This window comes from Gouania willdenowi, chromosome 17 (assembly GCF_900634775.1).
Source record: "Gouania willdenowi chromosome 17, fGouWil2.1, whole genome shotgun sequence".
Taxonomy (NCBI): Eukaryota; Metazoa; Chordata; class Actinopteri; order Blenniiformes; family Gobiesocidae; genus Gouania; species Gouania willdenowi.
In genome coordinates, this window is record NC_041060.1 from 5,269,319 (window position 1) to 5,287,404 (window position 18,086).

General features: G+C 39.0%; 1 protein-coding gene and 1 pseudogene across 1 annotated transcript; both read left to right on the forward strand.

The window, feature by feature from the left end:
* Positions 1-2,709: 2,709 nt before the first annotated feature.
* Positions 2,710-8,619, forward strand: aqp1a.1 (aquaporin 1a (Colton blood group), tandem duplicate 1). The gene is made up of 4 exons (XM_028473023.1): positions 2,710-3,112; positions 6,023-6,184; positions 7,223-7,303; positions 8,101-8,619. Exons 1-4 carry the CDS (start codon positions 2,750-2,752, stop codon positions 8,278-8,280), a joined length of 786 nt encoding a protein of 261 aa, XP_028328824.1. The 5' UTR covers positions 2,710-2,749; the 3' UTR covers positions 8,281-8,619.
* A 9,225-nt stretch (positions 8,620-17,844) lies between these two features.
* On the forward strand, positions 17,845-17,962 carry LOC114479878 (uncharacterized; annotated as a pseudogene).
* Positions 17,963-18,086: the final 124 nt, after the last annotated feature.

An 18,086-nucleotide genomic window follows, 5' to 3' on the forward strand; every position in this document is an offset into this window, starting at 1 on the left:
TGAACGTGCAGATTAAACGCGGTCCTGAGGACATTCACAGACTGACCGACTGTCCTCAGCGCGTCTCGTACGTCTCTCTGTGAGACAGGAAGTGGTCTGAAGGCGGCTGTAAAAATAAACATTTCCTTTCAATAACTCAATCATTAGATGCTCTGGGTGGAAGTCAGATAAGCCGTGAGACATTAAAGCTCCATTAGACCTGCTAATACTGCTATTCCGATCACACCTTCATAAACACACGTGACGCACAGGAACATGGCCCATAACTCACGGCTCCTCCCTAGCATACATATCTGCACATCCACACTGAGGATCCACAACGTTCCTGGATCAGAACCAGGAAACAAATTCCTTTGGTTTCATCATTTCCCAAATGTAAGAAATACTGTGAGCATTTAGGGAAACAATGCCTGAACTGACAGTGATCGTGTTTGGGTTCAGATGGTTGTCCTGCTGAATGACGACACACCTAGACTGTGTTTGAAAACAGGACAAACCCTCAAACTGTCCTGGTTTCATCTTCTTTTCTCGTCCAGCTTTGTCTTATTTTGTCTTGTCCTTGTATTCTGTTGTTGTGTGTTATCTCATCTTTTAGTTTCATCTTGTCTAGTCTTTTCTTGTTTTATCTTGTCCTTGTTTTGTCCAATCTTATCTCATCTCATATTCTCTTGTGTCTGATCTCATCTTGTGCTAGTTTTGTCTTTTCTCATCCTTGTTTTATCTAATCTCTTATTGTCTTGTCCTTGTGCTGTCTTGTCGTGTCTTATTTTATCTCGTTTTGTGCCAGTTTTGTCTTGTCTTGTCCTTGTTTGGCTTTTTCTTATCCCGTCTTTTCTAGTTTTGTCTTGTCCTTTTTTGTCTCATCTCATATTGTCTTGTACTTGTTTGGTCTTTTCTCACCTTGTCTTTTCTTGTTTTGTTTTGCTTGTCTTGTCCTGGTTTTCTTCAATCTTGTCTCATCTCATTTCCTATTGTCTGCTCTGGTCTTGTCTATAGCTTGTCTTATTTAATGTTGCCTTATATTATTTTGTCCTTTTCTCATCTCATCTTGTCTTGTTTTGTCTCTGCTTGTCTTGTTCTGTTTTGGTTTTACAGTCTTGTTCTGGTAAATTCAATCCTCTGTTGTTGTCCTGTTTTCTTGTCCGGTCAGGTTGTAACTGATCCAAAGACGTTGATACTTTTAAATCAGAGTTTATCCATATTTTAATGGATGGAGACGGTATTGACACAAGAGTGTCTTGTTGTCCTGTGGATGTCCTCTTGTCTCTCATTGTCCTGTCTCTCTGTAGTTCATTGTTGTTTTTTAGAGATTATGTGATAAACAAATCTATTTCCAGTATGAGGCCACATTCCAAACCTAATGAGATGTAATTATGCAGACGAGCCTCTCTGTCTCTTTCACGGGTCACTGAATGTGCTGGTGACTGGGTTTTTTCATGCCCACCCCAGAGGCCGGCCCTTCTTGTGCTTTTATTTTGATAGGCTTTCATGGATTCAGCACAGTGTGACTTTGGCTGAACTTACTGTAGAATGTTCCTGAGATATTTTACATTTTTTAATGTTAAAACACATTTTCTACCTCATTAACCTTTTAATTTGTTTTTATACATTCGATCAGATTCAGACTTAGCAAAGTAACTAAATATATCATATATATATATATACACACATATACATATATACATATATATATTTAATTTTACATTGATAAATGTAATCTATATTATATGTTACATATTATCTTATATTTAATATTACTTTATATCTGTAAATATTAGCCTGTTTGTTGGTATAATTACATATTATTTTATTATTGTGATAAACATTATTATTTATTAGTTGTATAGTATTATTTTTGTTAATACAGTATTAGTTTTATAGTATTCTTTTATTTATTATTTTTTTTATCATTAAAGTATTCTTATTCTCATTCTTATTATTATCCCATTTTATCTCACAGGTGGCAATAGTTTGATGTATGTGTGTTTTTCAGTGTTAACCATCAGAGGAAAGGCTTTGGCTTTGATTTTATTTCCTTTGTTCCTTTGATCTCTAAACAGGCTCGTCTGCAACTTGTCAATGAATGTATCACGTGAAAAAGTTTCTCTCACTAACAAGGGGGGGGGGGGGGGGGGGGGTGTTCTGTTGCCATGATGACAGCATGTGCACAGCATTCGTTACAACTCTAAGGACACATGTAAAAACGTCACATTGTTGTGTTACTGTAGCTCCGGACCACGTGTGTCTAAATGAAGGTAGGTGGGCCGAATCTGGCCGCCAAAAAGTCCAGTCCGGCCCGCCGCAAAGACAAGTGCAGAGAATTCTCCGAGTGTAACTTGTTGATGAATCCTTTGATTGGAAACGTGATTTTGAAATGGAAAGAGCATCAGTGTATGTAGCAGAGTGAAAAATGTTAATGTCACTGAATGGAGCTGAGGGGATACTAAGTACTGATAAGGGGGTGCAGCCCTAACCCTAACCCTAATCCCAGTCCTAATTCAATACAGTTTGAGAACTTTAAATTTGTGTCATTTCACAGCCAAACTCAGGTTCTCATCAGATCCTGAGGTGGAGTTTTTAGGAGAATCACTGACTGAGGTCCAAAGAGCAGCAGGCTGAGAGAGGGCTGGCGTTGTTTTGGGTTTCTCATTAATTCACAGCTCAGCTGACCCCCCCCCCTTATGTGTTATCAGGCCTATAAGAGGCTGCAGAGCGGCAGAGGAGCACATAGAGGAGGAGGAGCTGCACCATGAGAGAGCTGAGGAGCAAAGAGCTGTGGAGGGCCGTGCTGGCCGAGCTGCTGGGGATGACCCTCTTCATCTTCCTCAGCATCTCCGCTGCCATCGGCAACACCAACAACACCGACCCCGACCAGGAGGTCAAGGTGTCCCTGACTTTCGGCCTGGCCATCGCCACTCTGGCCCAGAGTCTGGGTCACATCAGCGGCGCCCACCTCAACCCGGCCGTGACCCTGGGCATGTTGGCCAGCTGCCAGATCAGCGTGGTCCGGGCCTTCCTCTACACCCTGGCCCAGATGCTGGGCTCGGCCCTGGCCAGTGGGATTGTGTACGGGACCCGACCCAACACTACAGACGCACTGGGACTGAACTCTGTGAGTAAAACCTCTGATTATTCATCAACAACTCTACATACACAATAACAAGAACAATATTTTTATTCTGCAGAGAAAAAAAATACTTTTTCCAGGTAATTTACTTTGATCTCTTGACATGTTTTGACTGTCAGGAGATCAAAGTCAATTTCTTGAGAAAAGTTGTCTGAATAAATAAACCTAAACATATTATTCAAAAAGAACTTTCTGGCATTATTGCTCTCGGTGATTGAAAAACAAAAAACTTTTATGCAAAACCATGAAACTTTAAGTAGAAACTTAACACATTCACACATTACACACTTTATGCGCCCACATAAACAATTTTTGCAAGCATGCAAAACTTCACATGCTCTCATAGAACCTTTACCCAGAGAAATTTACCATCAACACGTTTTCATTAAACTGATTTCACGCTGGCGTAAAAAAGTTTTACACTAGTGTGTAACAAAACTTGAACAGATAAGAATTTTAAGCAATCACGTAAAGTTCTTTGCGGGCACGTAAAACTTTTATTTGAACACGTAAATACTTTGGACACTCACATAGAACTTTTTCGCGACCACGTAAACATGTCAAGAAAAATATACAAATGTTCTCAGTGATAATATGTTAAGATTTAATTTATTCAGACAACTTTATTTTGATCTCCTGACATGTTTTGACTATCAGGACATCAAAGTCAAGCATGAATAAATTAAACCTCAACGTATTATTCACAAAGAAGAAGACACAAAGAACATTCTGGTGCTCGCAGTGAGTCAGAAACAGAAAACTTTTACGCAAGACCGTGAAACTTTAAGGTGCTTAAGAAGAACTTTTACACATTTACACATCACACACTTTTACGCATCCGCATAAACTATTTTTGCGAGCATGTAAAACTTCATGTGCTATCATAGAACCTTTACCCAGAGAACTTTATCATCAAAGAGTTCTCGTAAAGCTGTTTACACACTAGCCTACAAAGGTTTCACACTAGTGTGTCACACTTTTACTTGTTCTTGGAAAAGTTTTACGTACGCCCATAAAACTTTTACATGAGCAGATAATCATTTTAAACAATCATGTAAACTTCTCTGTGGGTGCGTATAATGTTTACTTAAGCACGTAAATGTTTTACACACTGAAAAATATTTCAGTGTCATGTAAAATCTCATTGAGTTTTGTTGCACAGTGTCAGGCGAGAAAAGAGAAAACGCTTTTTATTCTGCAGAGACAAAGATAAAGACTTTCTCAGTGATGTCACAAACAAAAAACTTTCATGCAAAACTGTAAAACTTTTTGGTGCTTCAGTAGAACTTTTACATGCTCACGTATGCATTTTAGGCACTCGTGCAAAAGTTACTACACAAGTGCATAAAATTGTTAGTTTCACGCACTCGCGGAAAACTTTTTTGCAAGCACGAAAACTTCATGTACTCTCATGGAACATTTACGTAGAGAACTTTACCGTCAACATGTTCTCATAAAACTGTTTACACACAGGCGTAAGAAAGTTTTAACGTTGTGTGTAAAACTTTTACTTGAGCAAATAATCATTTTAAGCAATCACGAAAAGTTCTCTGTGGGCGCGTAAAACTTTTACTTGAGCACATAATAGTTGTATGCACTCACATAGAACTTTTTGGTAAACATAAAAAATATTCTGTGAGCATGTAAAATTCATCGAGTTTTGAAGCTCAGTATCAGCTGAGAAAAGAGCAAAATCTTTTTATTCTGCAGAGAAAAAAATAAAACAAAACTTTTGTGCAAGAGCGTAAAAATTTAAGCTGCTTAATTAGAAATTTTACATGCTCACGTATACATTTAATACACGAGTGCATAAAATTGTTACGTGTTCGCAAAAATTGTTTCTGCGATCACGTAAAACTTAATGTGCTCTCATAGCCTTTATCGTCTACATTTTTTCATAAAACTGTTGACACACTGGCGTGAAAAAACACTTAAACGCATGCGTAGAACTTTTAGTTGGCCGTGGAAAAGTTTTACGTATGCAATCACAAAGTTCTCTGCAGCACGTAAATATTTTACACACACGTAAACATGAACAACATTTTACGTGAGCATGTAAAATTCATTGAGTTTTTGGGACCGATGAACACGTGTAGAAGAAAACTAAATAAAATGTGTTTTCTGTCAGAATGAGGCTTTATCTTCTGTTCTCACATTTAGATTGAAAGTCACATATCAGAAATATGTTTTACTGCAGGAATAAAAACGTGTTTATGTGGTCAAATGTTGCACTGTATGTGAACAAATGTGGACAGACGTGAAGCGTGCATGTGCCTTTGCATGTGCCTCTCCCAGTCAGACATCCCACTGCAGTCAGGAGTCCTGGGGAACCGCGGTGTACCGTGGAGTGTGACACAGCAAACAAACATTTCTTTAAAGTCCCATCAGAAGCCGACCCAGAGACCTCCAGTGAGAGAGGCCCCGCCCCCGTAGCAGGGCAGTCAATAGGACTGGATGGTAGCAGAAGGGCCAACAAGGCCTCGGGGCTGGGAGGTGACCCATTCACGAACAGCACCCCAAGCTTCAGAGTGTCAAGAAAACATGACAAAAACCCCCACAAGAACCACCTGGAGAGAAGATGAAAAAGTGTGTGATGTTTGAGTGATATTACAGTGTAATTAATGTGTTATTACAGTGTTATTATAGTGTTGACGCATTCACACCTCGGTGCCGTTAGAGTCACAGCTTGTAAACCGTGAGCTTGTTTTCTCAGTAATGAGTAACCTTAGTATCAGTGCGAGGCTGGCAGGACGTGATAAGTTCCTCCTGCTGCCAAACATCTCAGGGATGTTTCCTCCTGATGAAAAAGGAGAAAGTAAACAGCTCCTCTTATCTGAGCGTGTCTGTGTGTGTGTGTGTGCGCGCACGTGTGTGTGTGCGTGACTCCGCCCACAGCTCAGCGGAGTCTCTCCCAGTCAAGGCGTTGGCATCGAGCTGTTGGCCACCTTCCAGCTGGTGCTGTGTGTCATCGCCGTGACTGATAAGCGACGGCGTGATGTCAGCGGCTCAGCGCCGCTCGCCATTGGCCTGTCAGTGTGTCTGGGACACCTAGCAGCTGTGAGTGTGAACACACTGGAACACAACACCAACAACAACTTTAGAAACGCTCGACAAAACTCCCAATTTTTTATTATTCTGAGTGAAGCTAACCACATTTAAAAGTTTCAAATGTGCGTCTCAGCACAGTGGTTCTCAACCTGTTCAGGCCACGACCCCCAAAATAAAAGTCCCAGAGAGTGGGGACCCCCATTGTAGCTGAAGATGGTTGTACACAGACATGAACATTGACGAACAGTCATATGGAGACATCTTTAGGGGGAATAAAGGGGAGAGATCTTAAAGTCATCTTAAAGATCCTTGTTTTAATCAGAAATAAAACGGGTTCAAAGTGACCAAAAATAGTGGAAAAAGTGGTGAAATGGGATTTAAAAACCACAGAAATTGGTTAAAAGTTGCAAATGAGAGGATGCAAAAATGGACAGAAAAAGTGGTGAAAAGGGTTCCAAGTGTTGATATTGGAACAATTAGTTTAAACTGGCAAATAATGGGCATGACAAATGGTGAATGTGGTTAAATTGGCAAAAATAAGCATGAAATGTGGTGAAAAGAGGTTGAAAGTTACAATAATGGGTCAACAAATGTGACATTAGGTGGAAAAGTGGTGGAAAGGGTTTAAAAGTGCTGAAAATGTCTTGAAAGTGGGAAAAATGTGCAGAAAAAGCATTAAAATTTGACGAAGTGTCAGAAATGGGAGTAATGTAGCAACAATGCATTAAAAGGAGCAAAAATATGACCACAAAATTGTGGTGAAAATAAGTTCAAATATGGCAAGTTTGGTGTAGTTGCAGAAAAAGGGTGAAAATAAGCAAAAATGGGCTCAAATTGTTCAGAAAATATTCTTAGTTTCTTGAAGGCATCTGGCGACCCCCTCCCAGTGTCTCACAACCCCAATGGGATCCTGACCCCAAGGTTGAGAACCCTAGGCTACACAACAACAACAACTTTATAAAAGCTTGACTAACCCCAGGAGAAACCAACACCAGACAAACTTCTGATGAACCATGTTTCTTCTTCTTCTTCTGGTTCTAATCTCAGATCTCCTACACCGGCTGTGGGATCAACCCAGCTCGGTCCTTCGGTCCTGCTCTGATTCTGGGGAACTTCACGGATCACTGGGTATGTCTCGCTCTACCTTCAATAACCTCATACCTGACTGATGACAATTCATCAATGATTAGTAAACGTACAGTGTGGCAGGAGAACAGTGTGTTCAAGGTCAATCTCAAGGTCAAGAGATCTTATCCTCCATGGTGAAAAAGAAAGGACTGAAAACAATGTTTAAAAAAAACAGATAAAAGGTCTTCTGTGCTTTTATTTTGAAAGGGATTTGAATTTTTATTTACACTGCCTGTAAACATCCCATAGTTTTTTATTGGGGTGATGCATTCAGCCTGCTTTTTAGATCATTTGCAGCTTTTTTGGTCAAAATGACAAATTGTGCTGCTTTTAGTTGATCTGAAAAACCAGGAAAAGTTAAAGATGTCGATGTAAACCTCTTTTGTTTACAGAAAGAGGATAAAAACAGTTGTGACATGAAAAAAAATCTATGATTGCAGGGGGCGACAGTTCCAACTCTGAGGTTTGGTAGTCGACAATGAAGCAGAGAAGAAGTGCTCTCATAGGGGTCATTTGCTCTCCCTTAAACAGTGCGCTGACACGCTCTGGTGGCTGAAGTTAGAGAGTCGTCACGTACTGTAGATTTAATCCCACCCAAAAGTCCTTCTATCCTCAGGGTTTGTGCATCTTGTAAATCACAGACTGTTGAAGATGCACAAACCTTGAGGATAGAAGGTCCATCAACAGTACGTGACGTCTCACTAAGTAACTAAATGTAACTATAAATGTATTTCTGTAAAGTTAATGTAGAACATAAACGCGTTGGTCCTCAGACTGACCACAGTTCTTGTTCACAGGTCTACTGGGTGGGGCCGATGAGCGGCGGCGTGGCTGCGGCTCTCGTGTACGACTTCCTGTTGGCGCCGAAGATGGACGACTTCCCCGAACGTATGAAAGTCCTGGTCAGCGGCCCCGTGGGGGAGTACGAGGTGAACGGGGCCGACGAGGCCGCTACGGTGGAGATGACGTCCAAGTGAGAGACGCCGAGAGAAGAAGAGGTCAGGAGGCGGAGCTTAGAGCAGAGATTCTCAACACGTACCACGCTCAATACTTACCACGCGCAATGACAGGACAAAATCCCAACAGACAAAATCCCCACTGAGCCTTACGTTATCGCCCCCTGCTGGTGAAACACTTCATTTCATTTAAATAAATCTATTCTATCACTTGTTTCCCTACTTTCTGTTCTCATCATAGTTCACACATTGTTCCTTATCAGTATTCCAGTTTGAGCCTTATTTTTATTATTATTATTATTTGATTTGTATTCACATTTACACCATTTTCTTTTGTTTTGATGATGATGATGATATATTTTGTCTCACTTTTATAAATAAAGATTTTAATAATCTCCTGCTGTGTGTGATTTAACTTTTTCATTTTATTAGACAAATCTCTGACCACATGAGTTAAAGAACGAGTCATTAATTAGTCAAGCAGCACTATTTCTCAGTGAACTATAATAGAAAATATTTTTCATATTAAAGATTACCAAAGATGCTCCCATTGGTCAACTCATTCAACAAGAAAATCAATAAAAATAAAATGTGTTAAAGGGGACAAATCATGCTAAATCCACATTTTTAGCCCTTAAATGCATTTTGTTGTATATTTAGAGTGTTTATAAGTACAGAAAAGTTCAAATTAGTCTCTTCAGGTGCTCCGTAGATATCTTTATATTCTGTTTTGCTCATATTTTTCAATCTGTTTCGATTTTTCTATTCTCTATTATGTTTTTTGAACTATTACATCACGGTATTTGCAGCGGAACTGCCAAATTAGTACATCAACTCCAGGTCCAACACTTCGAGTAATCCGCCATTTTTATTTCTCGCTTTTATTTTGTAGTCCAAGCTCAAGGATGCAGAAGTTACGAGAGGATAAGTCAAAATGTTTGGTTGTTGGATGTAGTAACCCACACGCTTCATTGTACCGTCTCCCAGCATCAGAACCTTTTCGAAGTGCCTGGTTGAGTTTTATTTTTCACTGAAATGTGAAGGTCATTTTTGTGTGCGCGCAGCACTTCAAGGATGACTGCTTCATCAACCTCCGCCAGTATAAAGAAGGATTTGCCGAAAGACTTCATCTGATTGAGGGTTCAATTCCTTCTATCTTTGGAGACGACGAACAGAGCACTTCGGTAAGCTGTAAATAACGCTAAAAAGTGTGATAAGACGTCCCTGTCATTGTTTTGTTAGCATTAGCAGTTGCACCGTCTTCATATATTAGCGCTGTGTGCTCGTTTTAGATCCTTGATGATATGGCCTACGTGATTTAATTTAAGTCTAAAGTTTTCATTAGTCATTTCATTTTGCCGTTTTTGTCTTTGAAAAGACTGTATTAAAATGCATTTTGTCAAGTTAGCTTGGTGCTAGCGTTAGCTCGATGCTTGTGTTAGCTCACTTGTTAGGGTTCTGCAGGTTCATCATCTTCATTTTCATCTCGTTCCGCCGGGTCAGATTCTGGCTCAAACATGTAAGGCTGGATGGACAAGTCTTCTGTTGTTGACATTTTGTAAATAACCTCTGAATAAAAAGTTTATGCGCCGCTACATAGCCGTATCTCTTCTAACAAACTACAAAAATGGCCGAGCAGGGTGGAGTTGAACCGAGTGTCACCTGAAGAGGGGGCGGGGTATGGAGTGTCTCATTTGCATTTAAAGAGACCGCACCAAAACAAGTTGCTCTTAGAAGCACATCAGAAAAGGGGTAGAAAAGGGGCCTGTGGAGCTATAATAATGAGGAATTCAGACCCAAGCATTGCAGTTCCGCTTTATATAGACCACAACTGTATGATTTATATATAAAAAGGAAGGATTTAAAACCATGATTTGTCCCCTTTAATTGAAAATAACTTTTAAACCTGAAACATAAAGAGTTTAAAATCAACAGTAAAAACAATGAAAGTCATAAGCATTTGAGCAGAGACGGACAACTTTAATCACAGGGGGCGTGGCCACAAACATGTGACTGTATCTGATCTGAGGGTCACATGACCAACATTCAGCGTTAAAATAATGACCAATCAGAGCATTGACGCAGGAAACAACAAAGGAATTGTGTGCGTTTGTATGTTTTTTCTCTCATTTTGTGTATTTTTCTCGTTTTATGTGTTTTATGAGTCATTTTGTGAATTTTTTTGTTCCGTCTGCTAATTTGTTTGCAGGATATCTCAAAACATTCTGAATTGATTTAAATAAAATTTGGTGAGCTAAGAGACAATTTCAAAAGGAAGAAGGATTTAGATTTTGGAGATGTTCCTGCAGGTAATGTGAATACAGTATCCAGAAGAAGTTTTGGAGCATAATGTGGATGTTTGTCTGGCTCTACAGCGCCACCTGCTGATGAATCTTTGCCTCTAAACTTAGCAGTGGTTTGCGCTCTCTGAGTGCTCTTGTCTTCTATGTTTTTTGGAGTTATTTTGTTGGATTTTCTGTCATTTTATGTATTTTCCCATTCATTTTGTGTTTTTTTTTATTGTTTCATATAGTTTTCTGTCATTCTGTGTTTTTGTTGTGATTTTGTGTATTTTTGTTGTTTTATTTAGTTTTCTCTCGTTCTGTGTGTTTTTGATGTTGTCATTTGTCTTTATGAATTGTTTTTGTGTATTTTTCTTTTATTATGTATGTTTTTTGCAGTCATTTTGTTGGCTTTTCTGTCATTTTGTGTATTTTCCTATTCATTTTCTGTTTCTGTTGTCATTTTGTGCATTTTTGTTGTTGTATTATATAGTTTTCTGTCAATCTGTGTGTTTTAATGTTGTCTTTATGAGTTCTTCCCTGTATCTTTGTGTTATTATGTATGTTTTTGGTAGTCATTTTGATGGCTTTTCTATCTTTTCCTGTTTTCCTATTCGTTTTCTGTTTTTGTTGTCATTTTGTGTATTTTTGTTGTTGTATTATATAGTTTTACAGTGCGTCCTCTGAGAGGTCGCTGAGGTCACAGAGCTGATATCACACAGGTGAATAAAGACGATTGATCTTTAAACACGTGTAGCTTTGTGGAGTTTTCCTCTGTGACATGAACGTCCTGTTTCATCATGGACTAATCGTTGAAGGAGCGTCACGTGACCTTCTCACAGCGATCATTAACACACACGCACCAGTTCTCTCTCCTCTAGGAACCATTGAGTTCCACATTAATGTGTATATTTGTGTTGTGGTTTTGCATATTGTTTTTTTTTTTGTGTGTGTTTGTTTGATATTTTCTGTATTCTTGTTGTTGTTTTGTGTATTTTTTGTGTGAAAAAGTCTCCTCTACATCCATCCATCCATCCATCCATTTTCATACCCGCTTATTCCCGTTTAACAGGGTCGCGGGGGTCTGCCGGTGCCAATCTCCGGCTCTCATAGGGCGCTGGGCGGGGGTACACCCTGGACAGGGCGCCAGTCCATCACAGGGCAATCCTCTACATCTTTCAGGTCTTTTTCTCACAGTCTGTGCAGCGTCTGCTTCATATTACAAACAAACATGTTGTGTAACTTTCCAGGGAGAAATAAACTTGAAGATGAAACTTTGCATTCCAGTGTGTGTCCTGTCAGGGCAGACTGCAATAGATGCTCATTGGTGGTGGGTAATAATAATAATAATAATAATAATAATAATAATAATAATAATAATAATAATACAAAAATACTACCAATAATACTAATAAATTATATTTTATTTTATCTATAATTTTATCAATAATCATCTTATATTTCTTTGTTTTCATCACTGTGTTTGCTGTTGTTTTAACCTGTAAAGTGTCTTTGAGTTTCTTAAAAAGTGCTTTTAAATCAAATATATTATTATTATAATTATTAACAATAATAATAATAATTAAAGTACTTAACGGAATCAGAATATGTTGTAGAAGCAAAAGTTCAACTTTTTGGAAAAATGTAATTTGACACTTTGATAAACAACACATAATTTGTTTTTTATATTGGTGCTTGAATTACAGTCAGTTAAACTTGTTCTCAAGTTTAGCAAATGAAATAAATTCTATTTCAAACCATTTTGTACTTGTAAAGGTGACATTTGTAATTAGTGATATCAAGATATGTCGCGATGCATATCGTATTGTTTAACATCGAGAAATATCGCATCGTGAAATGAAAATTGTGAATCGTATCGTCAGATTCAGGCAATGCACACCCCTACTAGAACAGATGTTTGGCGGTAACACACCCTAAACTTCAATGTCAACCTCCAACACACGCACAGGAGAAGAAGTAGCGAACGTTGTCGTTTCCATTCTGCTTCACCGTTCGTTATAAGTGCACGGTCTTTTCCTCGCTGCCAGAAGTCGGAGTAAGTCAATGATTTACTACATTTGAAATGCTACTTGTCTTAATGTGTGTATGATTTGGACACGCTGCGGTTGGAACACACGAGTGAAGTTTGCTAATTAAAAATGTTAAAAGTATAAAAGCCAAACAATTCCACTTCATCACTGACAAATTACTCAATTTAAATAATGCTGCGTTCCAGTTGACTCTGACCTCCTAGGTGGAGAAAGTGAGTTGGAACAGCTCCCGATGTCGGAGCTTAAACTCGGTAAAGTAAAAGAAAAAAAAAGTATTCCGACTTCTTTGAGCATCTCGTGTCTGCACTAAGGATTCAACAACTAATGGATAAAAATCCATGATTAAAAGCGTTGGCAACAAATTTCCTTATGGATTCATTGCGTAGTGTGATTAATGCGTCACTGACCATGTTTACTTCACCTGCAGAGCTTGATCGATAAAGTTTTTTAAAAGAGAGTGAACAGAGCAAGTTGAATGCAGAGCGGAGGCGGTATTTAAATACAACATGACCGACACGGAGAACAAAGTTCGACTGAGGTTCTCAAATGTGTGGGAGCTCAGCAGCAGGTAAATCACTACAATGTCCTACATTTGTGACGTTTTGAAGTGAGGAAACGTAACATTAGCCTCTCTTGTATCTCACCTGATGTGAGTCTAATAGTTTGTTTTCATTTCAGTTGAATCAGTTTAAGCAGGGTTTAAATGTGCTTTATAAATAAACTTAACTTGCACACAGTGGTAATAGTTTTAAGATTAAGCATCAAGTTAATTGTTTGACATACTGTGAACTCTTTTTAGGAGTGGTGGTCTAGTGGTTAAGGACGCTGGGCTTGTAATCGGAGGGTTGCTGGTTTGAATCTCACCTGGGCCATCACTGTGGGATGTTGAGCAAGTCCCTTAACCCTTAACTGCTCCCCAGGTGCCGCAAAAATTGCTGACCACTGCTCCTCAGGGATGGGTTAAATGCAGAGGACAAATTTCATATCTGTAATAAAATACAGAATATAACCAATGAAGGCGAAAGTGCCAATTTAATCTTAAATAAATCTTTAATCTAAGGACAGATAGTGACATAAAGGTTGATGTTAGCATGTCTTATTCCTCCTGTGGATAGTGTAACATACTCGGGGCTCAGGAACAGCCGAAAAAAAGGGTAAACAGAAATAGGTCTGGCAGTTAATCCAAGGTGTGTGAATAATAGACGCAGACAAAATAATTTTGTTTTAGTATATATATGAAAGATATTTGGAGTCAGTATATATTGTATATATATTATTTAGTTGCTATTACTAATCAGATATAGGCAATAAACAAAACAAAGACAATTACAAAACAAAATCAGTATTTTCTTATTTCAGAACTTAATGGTCAAAGTTCAGTTCAAAGTTTGTTTCCTTTGGTTTGTCTCAGTTCAGATTGTTTGATTTAGCAGAGTTGGAATGCGAAGGGTTCCGCAAAGTTCTTTCGCATCGAGGAAAGAAATACAAAACCAAAAAAATCCCCAGGGTATAGTTTCAGTATGAGGTCCGAGTGACCAAGGAAACAAAAACATCAGATGTTCCTACCGCTATGCAGCGGTGGTTGGGTGGTGGCTCGCCATCTAGTGGTTGAGAGTGATAGGTGATCCAGAACTTTAGAAAAAAACCTGACCTATAAAACAAACAACAACAATTAGTCAAAAAGCAAAAGAAATTAACTTAAGTACCTTTTAAAGTAGAAAATAAATTAACCTTAGCACCTTTAAACAATTGGTCATTGTTAAATAAATAAATTAGATCGTCAAAACCGGTCCAAACTACAAAAAGTGAAATATTATCTTAATATAATACTGTCTAATAAATAATTCAGCTTTGGTAATAAAAGTGCAAATGGTCAGACTGACCATGTTTGTTCCAGAGCTAATGCTAGCTTAATTTTAGCAGGAGTTTCAATGGAGTCCTTCACAACACAAATACGCAAAATGCATAAAAAATACAACGTGGATCGACTCACCGAGGAGTGGGGAGATGTCAAGGTTATAGGAGAACATATCAGTCCTGTTATTTTCAATGGAGGATTTGTTTAACTGATTATTTTTAATCAGAAAGCAAACCATGCCGACACCACAGCGAGAGCAGCCATAGCAGCAGCAGTAGCAGTGGAGCAAACAAGAGTGAGGGGGAGGGGCAAATGATCTTAAAGGCGCAGAGCAGGCCAGTCACAATAAAACTGTGACAGTTATTAGCCACTAGGGGGCACTACATCACAATGGCGCCTTCCTAATGTAATCTGTGCAGACACAAGTGTTCAGGAGAAACATCTGTCTCTACAGTGTACAAGTCATTTCATGCTTTATTGATAATGGATAATTTTTCTTAGTGTAACATGTGACCAGCTTTAGTTCACCTGTATAAGCCTCCCAGTGAAGCTGTGGCTTATACTGGGAGGCTCTCCTTCCTGCGTGTTTTAGAGGAATCTTATAAAATATAAATTAAATTGACTTTAGACACAGAATGAAGTTTATTCTGATAAAGTCTGATGTAATGAAGCTACGTTTCTGAGCTGTTTGTGTAGATTTAATGGATTCTTTAACTATCAGGCAAGGGGCGGGGCTTTTTTTGTCTGACTTTAGATTGTTGGATTTGTTCTTTATGGGTTGAGTTCATCATAGACAGTGATTAAAACTAATTTTATTTTCTCTTTTTTCTTTTATTTGTTTATGTACTTGTTTATTTATTCACCTTTTTTAATGTATTTATTCATTAGTGACTTTTCCTTATGTTGTTGTTTTGTCTGTTTTTTTTAGTTGTTATGTGCATTTTGAGGACAGTTTATGTTTTTTGGGGAATTGTTGCTTAAGCCCGTGAGGGGCGGGGCTTCAAGGGGGGCTGGGAAGGCAGCACGCCCCCGGTGGGCCCGGATAGGAGGTAGGACTTAAGGGAGCCAGGCCTCTACCACAGCTCAGGGGAGCTGGAGAAGGCAGGCCCCATGACTTGTGCCCAGAGGCGCCCAGAGTATAGGCAGTCACCCATCATGCAGATTTATACAGGGGTTATATAGACCAATTTTGTGTGATGTATGCATACTAAATTAGATGCATGCGCGCGCAGGCTTGATGCAAAACAACCAGAGAACTGCTGATGGTGCACAGGAGCACTATTTCATTCTGGATCCAGTAAAAAGTCACAATATAAAGCTGTAAATGGACTGTTATGCAGACGTGGGACAGTGAAAAGGAGACTTAATGTAGAGATGGAAACTCATCCATTGAAACCACCTACCTGCCCGTTCATAACCAGTCGTTCTAATCATCAAGAAACCTAATGCTTTTAGGTTTTCTTTCATATATACACTGGGTTTTTCTATGTATAAATGTCTGGCCATTGAACATTGGGCCAGGAGCACACATCAAATAACCACTCATTTTTGGGAATGCTGCATGGGTCGCGCAATCGTTCACCTGTACTTAGTGAGTTTCCTTGAATAAGCGGCCGCGTCCTCAGGTGACAAGCTTTTTACATACTACAAACTATTTTTAAGCCTCAACAGCGGTTCATTCATTGCCATTTTTTAATTTTTCAAGCATCACATACTGTATATAAAAAACATGGATTCTGCACCGAGTATGCGCGCGCACATCAGTCACGTGTCTCATGTTTGTTCACATTGAAATGGGTCTACAGGTTGCCCCGCTCATTCTCCAAATTAAAACTTATTAAAAACCAGTTGAGGAGCACAGTGGGACAGGAGAGACTGAGTGGACTTATCATGTTGTCCATAGAGAATGAGAGAACAAAGAAAATGGACATACAGAGCATCGTGGATGAGTTCACGGAGTGCAAGGCTTGTCGTATGCCCTTCAAATAGTGGTGAGTAGGTCTATAGTACTTCATATTGAAATAGTGTTAGTGAACATGTTTTACTAAACTTTATAGCTACTGTTTCAGGCTCTGAGTTGAAATGGTTAAAGCAGGTGTCAAAATGATGTGGTCACTATCCGTGGTGCTGAACTGCTTTGAATTTGTGTTGTTTTATTAATAGTGACCATGTCGCCTAATGTTTTTGTTGTTCTCTTGTTTTGTTACACTTCGTGTCCGATTGATGGACTTCAAAATGACACAGTCGCTCTCCGTGGTGCCTAAGCTTGTAAGCCCCGCTGTTGCGGGCATGTGTATGTTGTAAAATGATGTTATCATTAGCTTTATTATTTGGGTTTAAAGGGCCCGGTCATTTGCCCCGCCCCCGGCTCGGCTTTGATTTGTTCCGCTGGTGATGCCCTTTATATACGTATGTTGATAAATATGACGTCCTCGAGGCCAACTATCCTGGAGGATTTCCATATTTCCCTTTTTTGAATCAGTGTGTAAACTTACTGTGAAACATGAGTTGAAATCTTTGTAACATTTCTCTGAAGCTCTTCCTACAGTTTGTGACTCATCATGTGGTAAATACAACAACTCATCATAAAACAAAAACAAAAACAAAAAGTTCTCGTTTCAGAAGAAAACCTTTAAGTCGTCACGTTCACAGCACAGGAACACACAGGATTACAACAGGACAGGAAACACACAACATGCTCATTGCTCTCATTTTAAACACAACAAAGCAACCACAATAAAACAGGTTTCCATTGCTATGCGGATAATACACAGCTTTATCTCACAATGAAATCTGACGAAACTAATCAGTTATTAAAAACTCCAGGCTTGTCTTAAAGACATCACATCCTGGATGAGCTGTAACTTTCTCCTTCTTAACCAGGATAAAGCCAAAGTGATTTTATTCGATCCAAAACACCTTAGAGAGAAATGATCAGAGTAAATAGTGTCTCTGGATGGCAATACTCTGTCACCCAGCACTACAGTAAAAAACTTAGGCGTTATCTTTGATACTGACTTATCTTTTAACGCTCATATTTAACAAATCACACAGACAGCCTTCTTCCACCTCTGTAATATCTCCAAAATCAGGAATATCTTGGCCCAAAGTGATGCTGGAAAAATAATCCATGCATTTGTTACATCGAGATTAGATTATTCTAACTTTCTACTGTCAGGATGTCCTTGTAACTCACTAAAAAATATCCAGCTAATTCAGAATGCTGCAGCTAGAATACTAACAGGTACTAACAGGAGAGAAAATATTTCTCCAGTATTGGCTTCCCTTCATTGGCTTCCTGTAAAATCTAGAATAGAGTTTAAAATCCTCCTGTTAGCATACAAAGCTCTACAGGATCAAGCTTTTGTATATCTTAGAGACTTGTTAGTGCCCTTTTTGTGGCCATACCAGCCTGTCATTGCCAGATCCTGTTAGATCTCTGAAGCTATGCAGGTCTGGGCCTGGTTAGTAGGTGGATGGGAGACCACTGAGAATTCCAGGTGCCACAGTGGGGGACAGTCACCTCAGTGGTTTCTGTCATTGTGTCCTTGGGCAAGACACTATTTACAATATTACAATTATAATACAATTTCATTTAGCAGATATTTTTATCCAAAGCGACGTACAACAGGAGCA

Excerpts from the sequence above, each read along its gene's own strand:
- aqp1a.1 (XM_028473023.1), top strand. The coding sequence starts at position 2,750 with ATGAGAGAGCTGAGGAGCAAAGAGCTGTGGAGGGCCGTGCTGGCCGAG. Across the intron at positions 3,113-6,022 it reads ACGCACTGGGACTGAACTCT|CTCAGCGGAGTCTCTCCCAG; the intron begins GTGAGTAAAACC and ends CTCCGCCCACAG. Across the intron at positions 7,304-8,100 it reads GGAACTTCACGGATCACTGG|GTCTACTGGGTGGGGCCGAT; the intron begins GTATGTCTCGCT and ends TCTTGTTCACAG.